General features: G+C 40.2%; 2 protein-coding genes across 2 annotated transcripts in view; one reads left to right on the forward strand and one right to left on the reverse strand.

Annotated features, from left to right (window-relative positions):
- Positions 1–3,312, forward strand: part of ARHGAP28 (Rho GTPase activating protein 28) — a 59,629-nt gene extending 56,317 nt beyond the window's left edge. Inside the window, exons 14-16 of the mRNA XM_053396499.1 lie at positions 1,277–1,401; positions 1,854–1,912; positions 2,903–3,312. Of these exons, the coding sequence (XP_053252474.1) occupies positions 1,277–1,401; positions 1,854–1,912; positions 2,903–2,994 (276 nt within the window). The 3' untranslated portion in view covers positions 2,995–3,312. The remainder of the gene's footprint in view (positions 1–1,276; positions 1,402–1,853; positions 1,913–2,902) is intronic.
- Positions 3,313–9,001: 5,689 nt separating this feature from the next.
- Positions 9,002–17,323, reverse strand: part of LAMA1 (laminin subunit alpha 1) — an 89,725-nt gene continuing 81,403 nt past the window's right edge. The window contains exons 56-63 of the mRNA XM_053396500.1: positions 16,581–16,743; positions 16,120–16,232; positions 15,289–15,478; positions 14,713–14,871; positions 13,464–13,617; positions 12,517–12,650; positions 10,321–10,543; positions 9,002–9,502 (exon numbers count right to left, since the gene is read on the reverse strand). Coding sequence (XP_053252475.1) covers positions 9,345–9,502; positions 10,321–10,543; positions 12,517–12,650; positions 13,464–13,617; positions 14,713–14,871; positions 15,289–15,478; positions 16,120–16,232; positions 16,581–16,743 — 1,294 coding nt within the window. The 3' untranslated portion in view covers positions 9,002–9,344. The remainder of the gene's footprint in view (positions 9,503–10,320; positions 10,544–12,516; positions 12,651–13,463; positions 13,618–14,712; positions 14,872–15,288; positions 15,479–16,119; positions 16,233–16,580; positions 16,744–17,323) is intronic.

Here is a 17,323-nt window from a genome sequence, read left to right on the forward strand (position 1 = left end):
GTCTTAGAGATCTTGGGTTCACATTCTCACACACCATCAATGAAATAAGAATCTAACATTTCTTACTTTCTAAATCCTTTGCATAATTACATTTAAGCCAATATATTTCATATATAACATATATAGATTTTTAGAAGCAAAGGCCTTTTCAAAGTAAAAAGGAACTTAGTAAAAACACTTTCCAAAAGCAACTCCTTAAATTTACACCCCCCTTTCAAGCCAGCTGCTGTTTCTATTAGCTCTTGCCCTTTAACCTTAGGAAAATGTGGCTAAAGTCTCTAATGGGAGACACATGGTATTATATTTTGTTAAACAATAAATCCTACTATTTACCAACTCTTAATTAGTGCTTTTGCAGCTTGATTGTATTCTGTTAATATGTAGGGTCAATAACCTTTTGCTCCCAGCCTCTAATTTCCTTTTACAACTTTGATAATTTTGGCTCCTGCTATAAATCAGGGGGGCCCTTGTCCAGGAGGATAAACATCTGCCAAAGTCTTTTAGCCAGCTGGTCTTCTGCCTGGCATAAAAACACACAAGCATCTGCAAATATATTTTTTAAGCTCATTTTAAAATACAAGTCTTGATCAGATGCCTCATTACCACTGTATTATAATTCAGGCATGAACCCCATACAGAGGGCTCCAAGTGGAGTCTGAGACATCAGCTGGAGCCTAGGACATGCCTTGGTGTCTTTCTTCAGCACTTTCCTTGCATGATTCCTGCTCAGTGTTTTTGTTCTGTGTGGTTTTGCCCTTCTTAAGCATTGTTTTATTTTGATTCTGTATTTTTTTAAATTGCTTTTAAGGGTATTTTTGAATTTTGTTTTTTAACTTACATTAGCTGAATTGTTTTCTGTTGCTATCTGCTTGGGGGGGTTCTCTAAAATGCAGGGTATAATGTGTTAAAATATGAATGAGTTAAGTAATTAAGAGCCACCAACAGTCTACTCAAATGGCCCAGACATGCCTTAATTTATTTCCAGGCAGTGCAGTTCTACTGGGCGGGTAGTGGCTAACACACCAAATCAAAGTTCTGCTTGGACTTGGGCTCCATAGGGCAAAAGGTGGGAGGGGGAGAACAACCTATCTCTGCCCCCCCACCCCCAGCTTCCTTTTAGAGTCTTTTTCATTGGTCCCAGGGCTTTTCAGAAAATGAAGACTAGCAGCTATCCCATATTATATTAGATGAATGGATGGTACTGCCTTTGAAAAGGATTCTTTGCCCAACCAATTTGTTGACTTTAGCAAGTTGTTTTTCTCCTCTGTTTCTACAGTCTGATATACCAGAAGGGGTGATAAGAGTTCATGCTCCATTGCATTCAAAAGTCTCTATGGCAATCCAGCTGAACAATCAAACAAAAGCCAAAGATATTCTGGCACGGTTTTACTGTGAAAACAGGTGAGTAAAAGCAAGAAGATGAGCAACAGCTCATGGGAAGATTTTGGAGGAGAACCATACTATTCTTTTCATTATTCCAACTTCAGTTTTATCTAACTGTGTGAGGAGCGAGAGAAGCTTCCATTCATTCTTTACATTCTTCTGACTGCTCATACATGCAAGTTTCACACATGCAAGAGCTGGCAAGAGTCAGGCTAATGTAAAGCAGCCAGGTGATTGCTTTGCAGGCACACAGTTTACAGCCCAATTTGTTTTCACCAGTCATCAAACAACTTCCAATAATTTGTTGGCTCTGGGCACCAAACGACGACAGCTGAGACCATTATGGGAGGCAGGTGATGCAAGCCCATCAGGGCACTCCGTAGGTGGTTAAAATCCCATCAGATTAAACTTTACCACTACCAGCAGTCTGAGGATATGATTGTTAATGTTTTGTTTGTTTTCTTTTGTAGCCACGGATCATCAGAGAAGATGCAGATTCAAAGTTTACATGAAATCGGAGGAAATATAGGTTAGTACTTAAATCGAAACAATAACAACCTTTTCTTCTAGATTGGCTTTTAGATATGTGCCTAAAGTCAACTGTGATGAGCAGCAAGCAAGGCAGAGTCATCTAGCTTTGCCAGGCGAAATTGACCCACATACTACTGAAATAATGGAATCATGGGGTAGCATTAAAAGTCTCATTCTGCTACCTCATGTATAGCTTACCATGAAAGTACTCCTGCCAGTACTCTAGCTAGAGTGGGTAATAAAAGCATCTCCCCAAGGCCCCAACCTGAGTAGGGACAAAAATGGGCATAAAAAACCCTAATTATTTCAATAATTAGTAAAGTCAAATTTACATAATGTTGTAGTTTTTAAACGTTAAGATATGTTTGGAATGTGAAAGATGAAAAAACAAATAGAACTTCTTGCTCACAGGCTTTGTTGAGGGACAGGTAGGAAGAGTACAATTTTTCATTTTCTATGTGTCTGCAGGAGCACCCTTAAGACCTTTACGTATGTCCATTTATTGCACAGAAAATGAATTTGTTCTTCCTTATGCCCCAATCCCCGTTTTTCTTAAAACCTAAAATGTGATTGGAACACATTTTAACTGTTTAGAGAGTCCCCAGTTCAAACAGAAACTACAAGGCCAGCAGATAAATATTTGTGGCATTTACTGCAGTTATGGGAGTTCCTGTACGCTGATGGTTTTACTGAATTTCGAGCATCATTCAAAGGCAAAAGGAGATGTTTCAGGAAATGTAGAATTCACACATTACAGCTATGGAGGATTTATAGTGGAACAGGGAGAAGGAAATCTGTGGTCTTCCAGTTGTTGCTGAACTGCAGCTCTTGTCATCCTTGACCATTAGCCTTCTGGTGGGGGCTGACGACAGTTGTACTCCAAGCAGTATAGAACGTGCTACAGGTTCCCTGTCCCTGAATTATAAAAATCTACCACAGCTTATAAACAAATCTAAAAACTCTCTTTTTAATCCTATGTTTCTTTCAGGACAGCACTGTTTGGATCCAGATGCTTACATGCTGGATGTTTACCATGCAAATCCTCAAGCGGAATGGGTGATAAAACCAAAAATAAGTTGAAACTTGTAAAAAGACACCTTGGCAAATCACTTCTGAAAATGCCAAAAGAATGGTTGGAAAGCTTCCACATGAAGAAGAGCCATCTTGCTAAGGATAAAACCAAAGTAGTTGCTACTCTGCATGATCTTCTGAACATATTTTATAATATTGTCCCTTCCAATGCATCATACAACCCAACCTTAGGGTTTGTTATAATAATTTATTTTGAAATGAGTACATTTTAATACTGGTTTTACTGGTGCCTGTTTCAACTGACATGAAGGAATATAGATAGAACTTTTTGTTTAACAGAATATAAAAAACTGGATTTTTTCCCTATCTTGCCACCTGCCTTTTATATGGAAGAAATTCTGAGGCCTCCCAGGAGACAAAGGATGGTCAGAGGAAAAGAGGAAGTATCATTCAATATGGAAAAGGTAAAAGGTAAAGGTACCCCTGCCCGTACGGGCCAGTCTTGACAGACTCTGGGGTTGTGCGCCCATCTCACTCAAGAGGCCGGGGGCCAGCGCTGTCCGAAGACACTTCCGGGTCACATGGCCAGCGTGACAAGCTGCATCTGGCGAGCCAGCGCAGCACACGGAAACGCCGTTTACCTTCCCGCTGGTAAGCGGTCCCTATTTATCTACTTGCACCCGAGGGTGCTTTCGAACTGCTAGGTTGGCAGGCGCTGGGACCGAACAGCGGGAGCGCACCCCGCCGCGGGGATTCAAACCGCCGACCTTTCGATTGGCAAGCCCTAGGCGCTGAGCCACCCGCGTGGAAAAAGACAGTGCCAAAATTCTGTGACAACTTATTCATGTTGAAAGGAAAGCTTTTATTGTCAAATGTTAATACCTGTGCCTCAGTTCTTATTACTACTGCCAATGAGAAGGGGGAAACTACTGTGTAAAGGCATTTTTTTTTTACTGTTAATTTACTGTGCATGTATATAAACATATAGGTATTCAGCATTTTAATGGCATTTCTCTGACTTTACCAATGTTCAAATTAATGTGTAACAAGTAATACAAGTTGATTTGTAACACATTCATTTCACATACTGTGCTATTGACTGAGCTACACGTGAACCACTTGGAAAGAACTAAATGATAGATGGAGGCCTTGATTGTTTATGAAATTTTCAAATCTGCTTTAAAAAACCAGCCATACTGTTAAGCATTCTCAGCCTATGAGATGTGATGACTTATTCGACAGGTGCCCATTCCTCCTTTTATTTCTTTTGCCTTTTAATTTTGAACCAACAGTGTTTAAAACAATGGCTTCTCTTTCACTTTTTTAGAAATATGGGAGAAGTGATCTTAGATTCTTTTAATCAGAGCCTTAATGAAGTGTGCTTTTAGTAAGAGGCATTTTAGACCATTGGTTTTCATCTGTTGGGTCAGGGCCCATTACTGCAGAAGTAGATGTTTCAGATTGCAGCTCTCATCAGCCACTGCCAGCATGATCAATGGCTTAAGGATAATAGAAGGTGTCAGTTCCACATTGGCTACCCCTTCACTATCAGGTCCCAGCCTGCTCTAAGATGGGTCACAACTGCAGCACTATCACCATACAAATATATGGATAAAAAAGAGAGATGAGTCCCCAGACTTGTATTAAAGGTCTCAAAACATTGAAGGCTACGTGTATAAACTTTGGGGAAATCCAGACAACACTGAGCACTTTTAACTGGAGAATTATGTGTTTAAATCTCTTGCATAACAAGAAAAAAGAAAATTGCCTAATGTTGGCTGAATCAGGCCTTGAATTAAGTTGAATTAGATAGGTTTAGGGAGAAATTTGGATGTCCAATGAGAGGTATTAACTGACTGGTGGTTGCAATAGGAGGCTAGTTCTGCAGCATGAATCTATATTTCCATTTTTATTCCTATCTGTAGAAAGATTTTTGTGGGTTTTTTGGTAAACCTCATAAGATGCAAAGCAGAATCTCATTTAAATTCAAATACTTATTACACAGTTAATTCAATGTGGTTTGGTTTTCTCTTAAAAAGCTGGGCTGTGGGCCATGGAAAGAAAGAAGGGTGGGTATTTTGAACTATAACTAGCAAGTGCACTAACTCAATAGGCCTCGGCATAGTTTTTTTCCGGATGGCATTGAACAATCTGAATGCCATTGATTTCATTAAATGAAATCAATGTAGCATATATTGATGTAGTAACTTTTGGATATAGGGGGACAATTCAAAACATTTAGAGGGATATTAGGCAGAGATGGCACAAAGTTTACACTCCGTGGGCTGTATCCAATGCTGCACCAGCAGGACTCTCCTTATGTGCTGATTTTGAAGGCATGCAGGGAGTTGGAGGGGACAGGAGAGAAAGCTCTGTTGTGTGCCCAGAAGGGAGTGGAGAGCCTGTGGTTGTACAAAACAGAATAAATGTCTTAAAAGGCTTCTCAGTCTTTCGGCTAAGATCAAGTGAAGTACTGGAACATTCTATAACAATCAGTTGCTCATGTCTTAACAGTGCAAACTACCTCATTGTATTTTATTTTTTTTAGACTAATACATGCTCAGCACCTTTGCATTTAATCCAAAAGGACCCAAATACCCAGTCTGCCCTGATCAGCTGTTCATTGGGGTGGGTGGATTTCACCAGCCGCTTCCCCACTACATGTGATCAGTGCTAACTAAACTTCCCCTCTGGAGGTGTGCATACAGCTTGGGGGCAAAATGTGGGGACATTCAGCTTGTGGGTTCTACTTTCCCTTTACTACAAGCTTACTGAGTTATTATTAATTTTTATTTGCATGTATGAACCTGTGCTAAATTGCCACAGGAGTGAAAGGCAAGGTTAAGAGAATGCATTTTCCGCTCTTGACTCTACCTTTCCAACCTGGTCTTTTTTGATGTTCATGTGTTATAAGCTTATCTGTGTGTTTTTAACAGCCGAAGCTCTTTTCCCTTCAGTGTCATGAAGTGCTATCTGGTTCACACAATGGTTGTCTTTTATCTAACTACCCAACTTTCAATCAGCTGGAACTATATCAGTGTTTATTTCCTGTGCCACTATTTACCTCTCTGCACATGACCAAGTATTTTCCACCAGTGCTTCTTTCCAATGCTTTCTATTTCAGTTTGTCAACTATTCATATCTGTATGGTCATGGAAAGAGCCATCTCCCCATATTTTCCTGTCTACCCTATGGAAGATTTGAACCCAGTTTCTCAACTGAGCCATTGATCAGGATCAAGATGGGGTAGCACAACTGGAAAGGTGCTGTGCCAACCACACTTGCCTCTTCTAACCTACACCACAGTGCATCAGAAACTACAAAACTTTCCTCAGTGGAAGACAGACACTGGGATGGAAGTAAACAGATACTGGAGAGCTCTAGCTGTCAATTTGGTCAGCTCTTAAGCTGCAATGGATACTCTCCCATTGTCAGTTAAAGGACTCCAGGAGAGGTGGGCAAATTATTCACGTAATCAAGCCAACTTTGTTCTTTTTATAAACACTAGCAGCCTTGCATACCTGGCCTTGCTTGGGAATTCTGAGGAACCAAAAAAATCACTGCAGTTCTGACATCAGTGGTTAAAATAAGTGCAGTTTTAAAAGGTTTATGAGGGCATCTTGATTCATCTAACATGGATGAAAAAGCCTGCTCCTTGATCTCAGGAAGCATCATGCAAAATTTGGTTACGATAGCTTAACAACTTTCCAAAATGTATAGTAGACACATACACCCCTTTAGGTTGCAAGCAAACAGTATCACTTGTACCATATATTATCTTAGGTGGAAAGTGAAATTGGGCTCTGGGGTAATGTTCCTAATGGTGCTTATCCCCACAACCCAATTTTCCCCGACCTATCATATAGGCCCCAGAATAGAGAGAAGCAAGTAAAGAGAAGCAAACAAAAAGCTGCTTGCTTCCCTTCAGCCTAGCTGACAGCAGGTACAGCTAGTGACCTGCACCTACACACTGCTGTTGTCCTGGCTGCATGAAGGCAAGTGTGCATTGGCTGCTCTTTCATTTGATAGAAGGCAAGGATGCCCCCCCCAAACCCAGATTCTAATATTTGTATAGCTGCAGGCATTCCCTTCTATTGCAACATCCATTTTTCTATTATATAGGGAGGGGAAACTATCATTCTGCAGTTTTTATGTGTTCTTTTCCATGGTTAAATCTGGACTTTAGCTAATGTTTAACGTGTTAAATGTCTTAAGTATTGTACTAGATTAAAAAACCCAACCTCTGCACTTTCATTTCTGTTCATACTGAATTCAGCTGGAAGCTAATGTCAGAGGCATATCATTTTTTAAAGCAGTCCTTAAAAAATAATAATACTCTAGTAGTATTTAAACACTCCTTTAAAATGAAATCTGTTAGCATTTGTTTTCATTGACCATCTGTTGTGAATGTTTGATTACAGCATTCTGACTAAACACAGAGGATTTAGAAAGTAGAGCATGTGTGTACTTAATTCAGGAAAACAATTAAAATGCTATCAACTAAACCTCTTACATTCTTTCTTGCATCTTGTATTTAAAACATGGCTTCCTGAAAATGAGTGACTTAAAAGTGAAATGCATAAAAAGGACTTGATATATAGGCCTACTTAGATTAATCTTGTATTCCTAAACCAAATAAATAAGATATTTTGTTGTGTCTTGTTTGTGTATTAGATGGCCAGGATTTTTGGAGGCATGAAAATGTTGTCTTATGCTTGAAGAATTAATCCCAGTGAATTTAGTTAATGGTTCATGATGTGATCTGCTGCAAAGAAAACCAACCTACACTCCAAAATCAAACAAACATGCCTATTAACTCCTTAAAAGGGGTTTTAAGAAGACATTAAGCTTTCCAAATTAGTTGAGTGCTCCCAGAATAAATTTAGATTCTAACAGATATTACAGACTTTGGCTGCAGCCCTAACCATGTTCTCAGATAGAAGTCCCATTGAATTCGGTGGGGTTTTTCTGCCAGGTAAGGGATTAGGATTGCACCTCACTTCTGGAAACCAGTGGTCTCATATCAGCTGCATTAAGCATTATTAAGTTCTGAAGGAAACATGGGTGCTTTACTAATTCATAAGTAGAAACTATATTTATAAAACCAAATAATAATGAAGCAATCCAAATAAGATTTTTTACCTTTTATATCTTCTAGTCCACTTCAAAAAGTGAACCAATGACACCAGGCTACATACGTGACCTGCCAATCAGAGGCTTCCAGAATGCAGTACATGAGATCTATGGGCCTCAGTTGTTACAAATGCTCTGGAGAGGGATGGAAAATGTTGTTAACAGAAAAACAGCACTGTCTGCAAGTCATTCCCAGAACACAGCAAATATAAATAGCTCAGTTGGTAGAGCATCAGGGTTGTGGGTTCCAGCCCCACATTCAGCAAGATTCCTGAACTGCAGGGGGATTAGGCAAGATGACCTTTATGATCCCTTCCAACTCTAGGATTCTGTGATGAAGATCTGTTGTCCAGGCTTCTCCTTAGCACGATAGTTTTCTATTTGCAGGACATTTTTGTGGGAGAACATTCAAACATGCAAACCTCCACATCTACAATCCTAAATGTTATCTAGTCCAGGGAAAAGTTGCACCATGTGATTCTGCTGATTGCCAACTCTCTCATCTGTCTGTGACAAGGGCTGCAGAAATCCACAGCACCAACAGGAACCTTAGCATTATGCCTCCAGTGCTTTCATTGCAATATAAATGGGGAGCAAATGGCCACTAAGGATATGCACTTGCTTCAGCATAGGTCGAGTAGAACTGGCTCTGCACCCTGGCCCCTCTCTAAGTGTGAGCTTCCAGCTGAGCTTCTTTTCTATACAGAATACAAATTATTAGCAGCATTACCAGTGTGAAGTTTTCAGCGGTAGCGTTCAGATGTGATTTACTGAAATGCTATGGTCAGAATCTGCTCAAGATTTTAGCATTGACTTCCTACTAAATTCCTCCAGCTTGTGCCTTTACCTAACATTTTTTCTGAGTCACATTTTACAGCTACAAAACACACACAGCCTGAAATAATGTTTTACTGCATGGGGCCCCATTTTATAGCTTTATTATAGAAAAACCAATATACGCCAAATGAAATACTCTCACAACAAATCAGCAGAAGATACACTGTAAACACTTTGGGTGGGGGTGAGGAGAGAAAGAAACAAATTTCACCCAAAATGAAAACCAGTACTCAATGCTGTTAACATTTTAGTAGAGGTATCTGTTGTACAAAGAGACTTTAAAAATTAAATGTGGTATCGTAGAGGTTCTGGTTAAAAACAGTTGTCCTGAGTTGGAAAATACATGGATATTGCTGAGACCAGGATTATCATTTAAAACATTTTCCCTCCATTAAAAACAGATGAAACATCTAAAGATGGACCGTTCACTATTCAGCCCCAGGGCAGGAATGTGGAAAAACTCCATGCAGGTCAAAGGCTTCAGTGAAGTCAAAGGCTTCTGCCTGTTGGCTTTTAAGCAGCATAAGGTTTCTCAAACACCCTCGGAATGAGCTCTTACTGGTCAAGCAGTTTTGTTTTACATCAGCTAGAAAACAAATGAAAGAACACAGTGAGCCTGTTTGCTGTTAGGAGGAGATTAAAATTGTACACTACCAAGTAAAAAAACCCCTCACAGCCTGCAGTAGTTCCCCTCTCCCCTTTACCATCAACAGGATTTCCATTGCAGGACCATGCACAAAGGGCGGGAGAGAAACAGGCCTTCTGCCATAGCACTAGTTACCAGACAGCAATTTGGGGACTGTAGGGAGTGCCTATACCCTTATAAAAAAAGGTAAAGGGACCCCTGACCTTTAGGTCCAGTCGCAGACGACTCTGGGGTTGCAGTGCTCATCTCGGTTTATTGGCCGAGGGAGCCGGTGTACAGCTTCCGGGTCATGGCCAGCATGACTAAGCCGCTTCTGGCAAACCAGAATGGCGCACGGAAACGCCGTTTACCTTCCCGCCGGAGCGGTACCTATTTATCTACTTGCACTTTGATGTGCTTTCGAACTGCTAGGTTGGCAGGAGCAGGGACCGAGCAACGGGAGCTCACCCCGTCGCGGGGGTTCAAACTCTGACCTTTTGATTGGCAAGCCCTAGGGTTAGTGGTTTAACCCACAGCACCACCCACGTCCCTTATACGTAGCTGCTAATTCATATGAAGCCCCAACCTGGCTTGAACCAGATTCTGAGGAGATGGGAAAATAAAGTATCAAGCAGGACATTCTCTAACTTTACCAACTTCATGCTGCTTTATGGCATTTGCACCACCAGTCAGCCAGAACACAAACCAAGGGTGGGATGAAAATATAACAAGTAAAAAAATAATAATTCTGCATTTTGAAAATGAGGAAAGCAACATACCAGGATATCCTCCAACATAAATAGGGTTGTTCGTATCTGCAGAGGTGGAGTGTGTATGTGGATTGTCAGTCTGAACCAAGTTTCCATCAACTATCAAAGCAATACGATGCTTGCTTTTGTTTGCTTGGAGTTTATGCCACAGTCCATCACACAGACCAGTTGTGCCTTTGGGCTCATAGGTAGCTGTTATTCTACCAGCTCCGTTGTTGACACTGAATAAAACCTACACAGCAGCAGCCATGCAACAATAATAGAAGAAGGCAAGAAAAAGATTTGTTCTTTTAAATATAACAAATTTCTCAATAATGATGTGGGAAAGTTTTCATTTTAACCAAATGGTTGGTAATTCATTCAAAGCTCACTGCCGGTAGCTTTGACAGTTGAGCAGTATGTAATGCCCAAGAGACTATTCCCTATCAGGAAGAGGCCAAACTGGCCTCCCAGGAGCCATCCCTATTTTTAGAGTCCTACCCAATTGCCTTTTCTAACCCAGGCTAAGGGTTTGTGATGGATCAACACTCCGCCTTGAAGGAGAACTCTAGCATGCGGGGTGCCTTCTCTCCTAGGAATTATTATGTTAGAAACTAAACTATTGCCTCATTTCTTCTATCTCCATCTGATCCCTGTTCTTTGCAGGAAAGGGCATCTTGCACATACCACTCCACACAATGTCAGAATCATGCCTTTAGTGTCGCAGCACCTAACCTTTAGAAATCCATCCCAATAAATATCAGATACGTGCTACCTCTATTTTCCTTTTGGCATGTATTGAAGACTTTTCTCTTTCAACAAGCCTTCTAAGCAGCGATTCTTATCCCAGCTGGTGTCCGGATTTGGTCTGAAACTGTTTTCATATACGTACTTGCTGTTAACTGGCTCTATGTGTGCAATTGTTTTGTATGTGTTTTTATTATATTGCGAGATCACGTTGATATGCTGCATAGGAGGCAACTCATAAATGGGAATCATCACTGTCATCAGTCAAGATGGCTCCCTAAGGGGCTGGGGAGTTCCCATGCATGGCCTCCTTGGAATCTAGATAGATGCCAGCTGAAGGCTCATGCTGGGTGTGGGGTGGGGTGAAGCATTGCAATAGGCTTCCTTGGCAAGGCTAGTGTTACTGCTGCTACATCAACATCCTTCATATGAGTGTTTATTGGTGGGGAGAGGAGCCAAAGTGGCCATGACTCACCAGTGACTAAGGAAAAGGCAGTTCTGGATGAGCACAAGCTAGCAGTAAGCAGGGCTGAATAGGACAACTGCACACTCTGGGCAGATCAGGTGGGAGGGCTGCCCCAGAGTTGGGGGCATCATCAAAGCCCATATCTAATCCCCTGTACTTACCACGATGGAAAATTAATCTTTCTCCTGATCTAACAAAACTTTCTAGGAGGTAAAACCATGAAACAATTGTCCCCTTCTCTGACCTTCTGTGTGGAAACGTATTCATTAATGAATTTGCTCACACTCAAAAGCCTCCCCTCGTCCCACTTAATATAAGCTGAAAAGCGCAAAGGAGAAAAGAGGGACAGAGAAAACAGAAAGAGGTAATAGAGGGTTCAAGTTATTCCACAAAAGCTTCGTTTAATGGAAAAAATTCCTAGGAACCTAAAATAGTACTTTGAAGATGGCTTCATTGAAACTGTTTAGATGTATTTTGACGGTTCTCAAGATGGTTTATGCTTTCCTTCATTTGCAATGTATTATCTGACAAAACAGCTTAAATAATTAAGTTTTAGGCTTCTCAGGTTTATTATGGATATATTTATAAAACGATAGCCATGGAACTTATGTCTAATGGGTGTTTTGTTTCTTTAAAAAAACTTTCACATTTTTCATCATCTTATTTTAGAGACCTTAACTTCCTCATTGTTTAATTAAAGTCCCCAAATAGACGGTTTTGAAATAAGTATTATACTCAGAATGAGGCGAATGGGGAGGAAACACTGGTGTAGGAGAACACGGAAGTATGATTCGCAGAGATAGCTAAAACATACTAGCTAACTAGTAGACAAACCTACATTCACAACAAATTCTGCATTCAACATTTTTCTGTCACATATTAATAACTGACCCAGCTTTTTCTTCCAGCATTACACATTACATATGCATTCTCCTTGATTGTTATTAACAGACCCCTGCCAGATTTGTCAAGATTGATTCACAAGCACATTTTCACACGACCTTATAACTCACCTTGCCATTAACTATTTCCAATCCAATGGCATCTACTTTAGCACTACTAATTCCCAGAAGAACTCCATTGAGAGCTGTGGTGCGGAACTCAAATGTAACATTAACGTCAGATCGGACTTTGTAGCCTTCCTTAACTATTTAAAAAGAGAGAGAAATAACAAAGTTGGGAGTTAGTAATCCTTCCTCTAATGTCATGTTCATATAGCATTGCATTAAACGCAACCCAAAATTTGCACCATACCCAAAGATGTAATGTTGATTATGTGGGTGAAAGTAGATACACATTTTTGACTGTGGAAGATACGCACTGCTGAAAAGTTCTGGGGTAGTCACAATACAAGTTACCAGTACTTCTCAGAACATATACGTGCATGATGCTGTTGCATTTTATAGTCTTTGGTTGTTTGTTAAATAGGGCTTTGATTGAATGGTGTGAAACCTATCTAAAAAAAGTCATTTCCCCTATTGCTGGCTGGGGCTGATGAAAGTTGTAGCCCAAAACATTTCAGGTACACCAGATAAGAATCCATTTTATAACAGATGAATGCCTTTAAAAAGTGGCTCAGAAACAGCTGTCGAGACAGGATGGGTTACCTCCTGGCACACTTCCAATGTAAAATAATGGCTAAATGGCTTGGTTTTGTAGGAGAAAGTACAAATTAAAGCTTCCTCTAAATTTTGCTATATCGTAAAGCTTTTACTTGCTCCATGGTTAGTAATACAATTATTATTTTTCTTTCTGACCAATAAACAGTTACTTGAAATGTGATCAATTAAGTAATTATGTTTCAGAATTAAGCAGTAGCTGTTTACATATTATCAGTATGGAATCAGCAAAACTGGAGCAGGGGATCAATACAGGAGTGGAAGTGTAGAATAATGGAATATTACTGTATTATTTCATTTTTGCTTGGGGAAAACGGTTTGCAAAACAATCTGTTGCTTACCAAGGGCAGCAAAACCACTTCCATCAAAAAACGTTCCTTCCTGGGCTGCAACGTAACATTTATTCACAGCAAAATTTGAGACTGGGCTCTCTTTGTCCATTTGTTTGCTATTAATGGTTACTCCACCAATGCATGCTGGGATACTGTGAGTAATCTGCAAACAATTCAGTGTCATGATTAATGCAGTACATACATCTCACACACATACACACTGCAAAACCTTACTGCTTCAGAACTGTAAATCACTGAAGATCAGGGTTAGTAACACAGCTGTGAGCACATAAAAAGAAAAGAAACAGCATAAATGCACATAATGTGTGTCCAGACTGTAAACAAACCAAAGTGCCAGGGTGATTAGTGAGCCAGACCAGCACTGAGGAGTCCAGGGTTCATGATTCTACTAAGCAATGAAGGTTGCTGGGTAATCTTGGGCCTGTCACAGTCTCTAAGCCTAGCCTACTTCACAAGATTGTTGTGAGAATAAATGGGGAGGAAAACCAGATATCTGAGCTTGAGCAAAAGGCAGAATAAAAAATGTAATAGATAAAAACAGATCAATAATCCTACTTTTGGGCTGAAATGTGAATTTCTAAATTAAACTGAATCCTGTTATTAGCTCCACAGAAGGAAAAACACATACACAATACAAATTCCTTGATGGCTACTGAAATAGAGGGAGAGGAGAATTCAGAAAACAGGTTGTAGTAAAGAGTTAATTCTCCATTCTTGCCAGCACCACTGCTGGGATAAAAAATCAGACCACCAGAAGTTTATTTAATTTAAGAAATAATGTTGGGAGCTCCCACCTGGTTACAGGATACATTTTTCACTGTTCAGAAATGTCATATTGCTTTTGTTATGGCTATGAACAAGCTTCTACTCATTCCAGACACAGTGAAAGCTGAAGCTGCTTCTTTCAGACACTGATACACTTTGCAAAGCTTAGGTAGAAATCACTGCTCTTGCTATTATCTTTCTAAATAAAATAAAGATTCAAAGGACTTGCATACTTTAAACACATTCAGACCTAAGAGGTGAGAGGGATGAACGATGGTATAAAAGCACCAAAACTTCCATGCTGCTGATATCAACATCTGATATTGACAAGTCATTGGTGTGCAACGATTCCTGCACGGATTTTGTGTTTCAATGCACTGCAAATTGTTGTTTTCTTTCAGAATGCTGTTATGCAGCCTGATTTGCCTGGCAGACAATAGACATAAAGGACAATTAAAGAGAAAAAGCTTACATTTCCCATTTTCTTGGCTGCATAAGCCGAGGGTAGTCCCCCTAGGTACAGCTTCCCATCCACATCCAATGTGTTTCCATCTCCCGGAACATTTACAGCTGCAGATTCCTGCCCATCAACTATGACAACACCTTTCCTTTTAGTATACTCTGTCTTCACCTATAAGATAAGATACAATATTTGTAAGATGACACCAATAGTTAAGACTAGGAAACATCCAATTAAGAATAGGGTTCCATATATTGTGTGGGACGAGCATGACTATTTTAAGTTTTCTGCTTCTTCCAATGCTAGACACCAATGCAATCTTTATTTACTACATTTTGCAGCAAATTATTGCCTTTGGATAACTTAATGCACAGTGCGTTAGTAAAGAAATGCAAAAGCTACCATGCATTTAATGAGAATTTTATTTTTATTTTAAAAATACCGACATGCAGATAATGAAAAGTTCTGAAATAGTGCAAGAGGAGAATACTTAATTGGGAATTATTTTTCCAACATAAGAAAGTATGCAAGAAAGGCAGGAGACCCAGACCTAAAACAAGGCTGGATGCAGGCATTTGGCCCACCTACCGTATGCCATTTCCCATCACTGACGATTGCTCCATGAAAGGCTACTGCCCGACCCTTTCCAAGATCAAATGAAAAATAAAGCTTTCCCCCTTGTAGCTGAAGGGCTGCATAATCGACCTGCTTTTGGTGAGTCATGTAATATATCAGGCCACTAGAAGCAAAAGTCCTGAGGTTCAACTGCACAGAAAGCCTAGGGGAGGAAACATGAAATTGATCAGAGCTTGGAAGCCAATGGAAACTGTTCTAAGCTCTCCAGAGGAAGAGAATGGTGCAAGTATGGTATGCCTATGATAAAGAAAATGAAACACCATCGCATCTATTCTCTGCTTGTGGCTAGAGCTCCACAGGTAAGGAAGGAAGGTGAAGGCAGGTGGTGTGAGAACCAGTAAGGAAGGGAAGTGAGGTAAAGAAGAGGAAGGTGGAAACAAGACAAGACAAGGACATGAAGATAAATGGCTATGTTCTCAGGAGCTGCAGATGAACCAACCAATCTTCCACTGAGGAAGACGGAAGATTCTGGATCCTGCCTGTCTCCACTGAGGGAGGAGCTTTCCTGTGGAGAAGGACTGCCCTCCAAGTGTCTCTGGTGCATAGACTTTAACACACCCACACCCTTTAAAACTAACTGCTTTAGCTTATCCCAAAGAGAGATACATACTTGCTTAACTCTCTTACAAATCAGTGGAATTAAACCTTTCTAAACTTTTATTCAATAGTGCTCTGTGAAACCGGAATGATGGCCTATCTCACATGTTGTTAGGCATTTTGCATGTTTAAAAGCGCCATTTAATTTTTTTAAAATTACAGTTAATCATAGCAAAATATACCTACTTTTTTCTTACAGTGGACTGATTGAAAAGAAGCATCAAGTGACTGTTCCTTGCAAGGCCAAACTGATGAGCGCCAGAAACATACTTCAGTATTTCATCCTCTGCACAAGGTTTCTATTAAAGAAAACATTAGTTAAAATCCCACCCCTCGCATCCAAGCATTGCTTTGCTTAGTTTTTCACCTTAATGCTGATGCCTCACAATATATAAATCACAAGTATAAAATTCAAGCAAAACTAACATTATCACAACCCAGGCAGAAATAATACAACATTCATCTTTGCAGACAAGAGGTGTAGGTTTAGATCAGGGCTGGGGAACTGGATTCAGAAGTGGCAAGCCCTTTGCAGGTCATTCTGTCACCCTGCTTCTCTCCCCCCCCCCCCTTTGTCTGTCTTAACACCTCTCATATTTCCAGGTCTTGCCATGGAGGAAAAGGCTGATTAAATTTTGACAACATACTTTCTTAATTTCTGCAAGAGGCCTGTAAGAAATTGGCATCATCTGCATCTCAGGAAGGATCTCAATGTCTTCTGGCTGGCTGGTAGGCCTAGGCCTCTCCCAAAGGAAGCAACTATCCATATCAACACCTTCATACCTCACTGCAGTGGTGAAATCCAGAAGTCTGGGTTTTAAAGAAAGAACAATTTATTTATTTCAATGAAACACACAAGAAACAGAACCACTGTTAACAGGTCCACTGTGCATACTATGAAAGCTGGAGACATGTTACAAGCAGCGCTTACAAAAACTCCCTATGTGAAATTCAAAAGAGCCCTCACGTTTATTGACACTAGTCAGACATCTCCACAATTATGTGTTTTGGGTGTAACATCTACAGGTTTTGCCTGTTCTTTGTTCCACCCTGGACACATCCTCCATAACAGTCAGATGTGATTCTGGACTTCGTTGCAACTTTAAACAAAGTGAGGCAAAAACTTGACACCTGCATGTTTTCCTGTGACGTGAATGCCAAGTGACGCATATCACCACCAGCAAGCAACTGTTGTACCCAGAGAATACTTGCAAGCAGCTACAGAGGGGCAACATAATCTGCTGTATCATCATCTGGGCAAAAAAAGGCCTTAGTAAGAATTTAAGGTTTAAGGCTAAAGCAATGGAAACAAGGATGGCAATCTAATCAATTTGATATCATTGTCAAAGAACCATAGCTATGGATTTGCCCATGGATTTGCCCATGTTAA

The sequence above is a fragment of the Podarcis raffonei genome, chromosome 7 (assembly GCF_027172205.1).
Source record: "Podarcis raffonei isolate rPodRaf1 chromosome 7, rPodRaf1.pri, whole genome shotgun sequence".
NCBI lineage: Eukaryota > Metazoa > Chordata > Lepidosauria > Squamata > Lacertidae > Podarcis > Podarcis raffonei.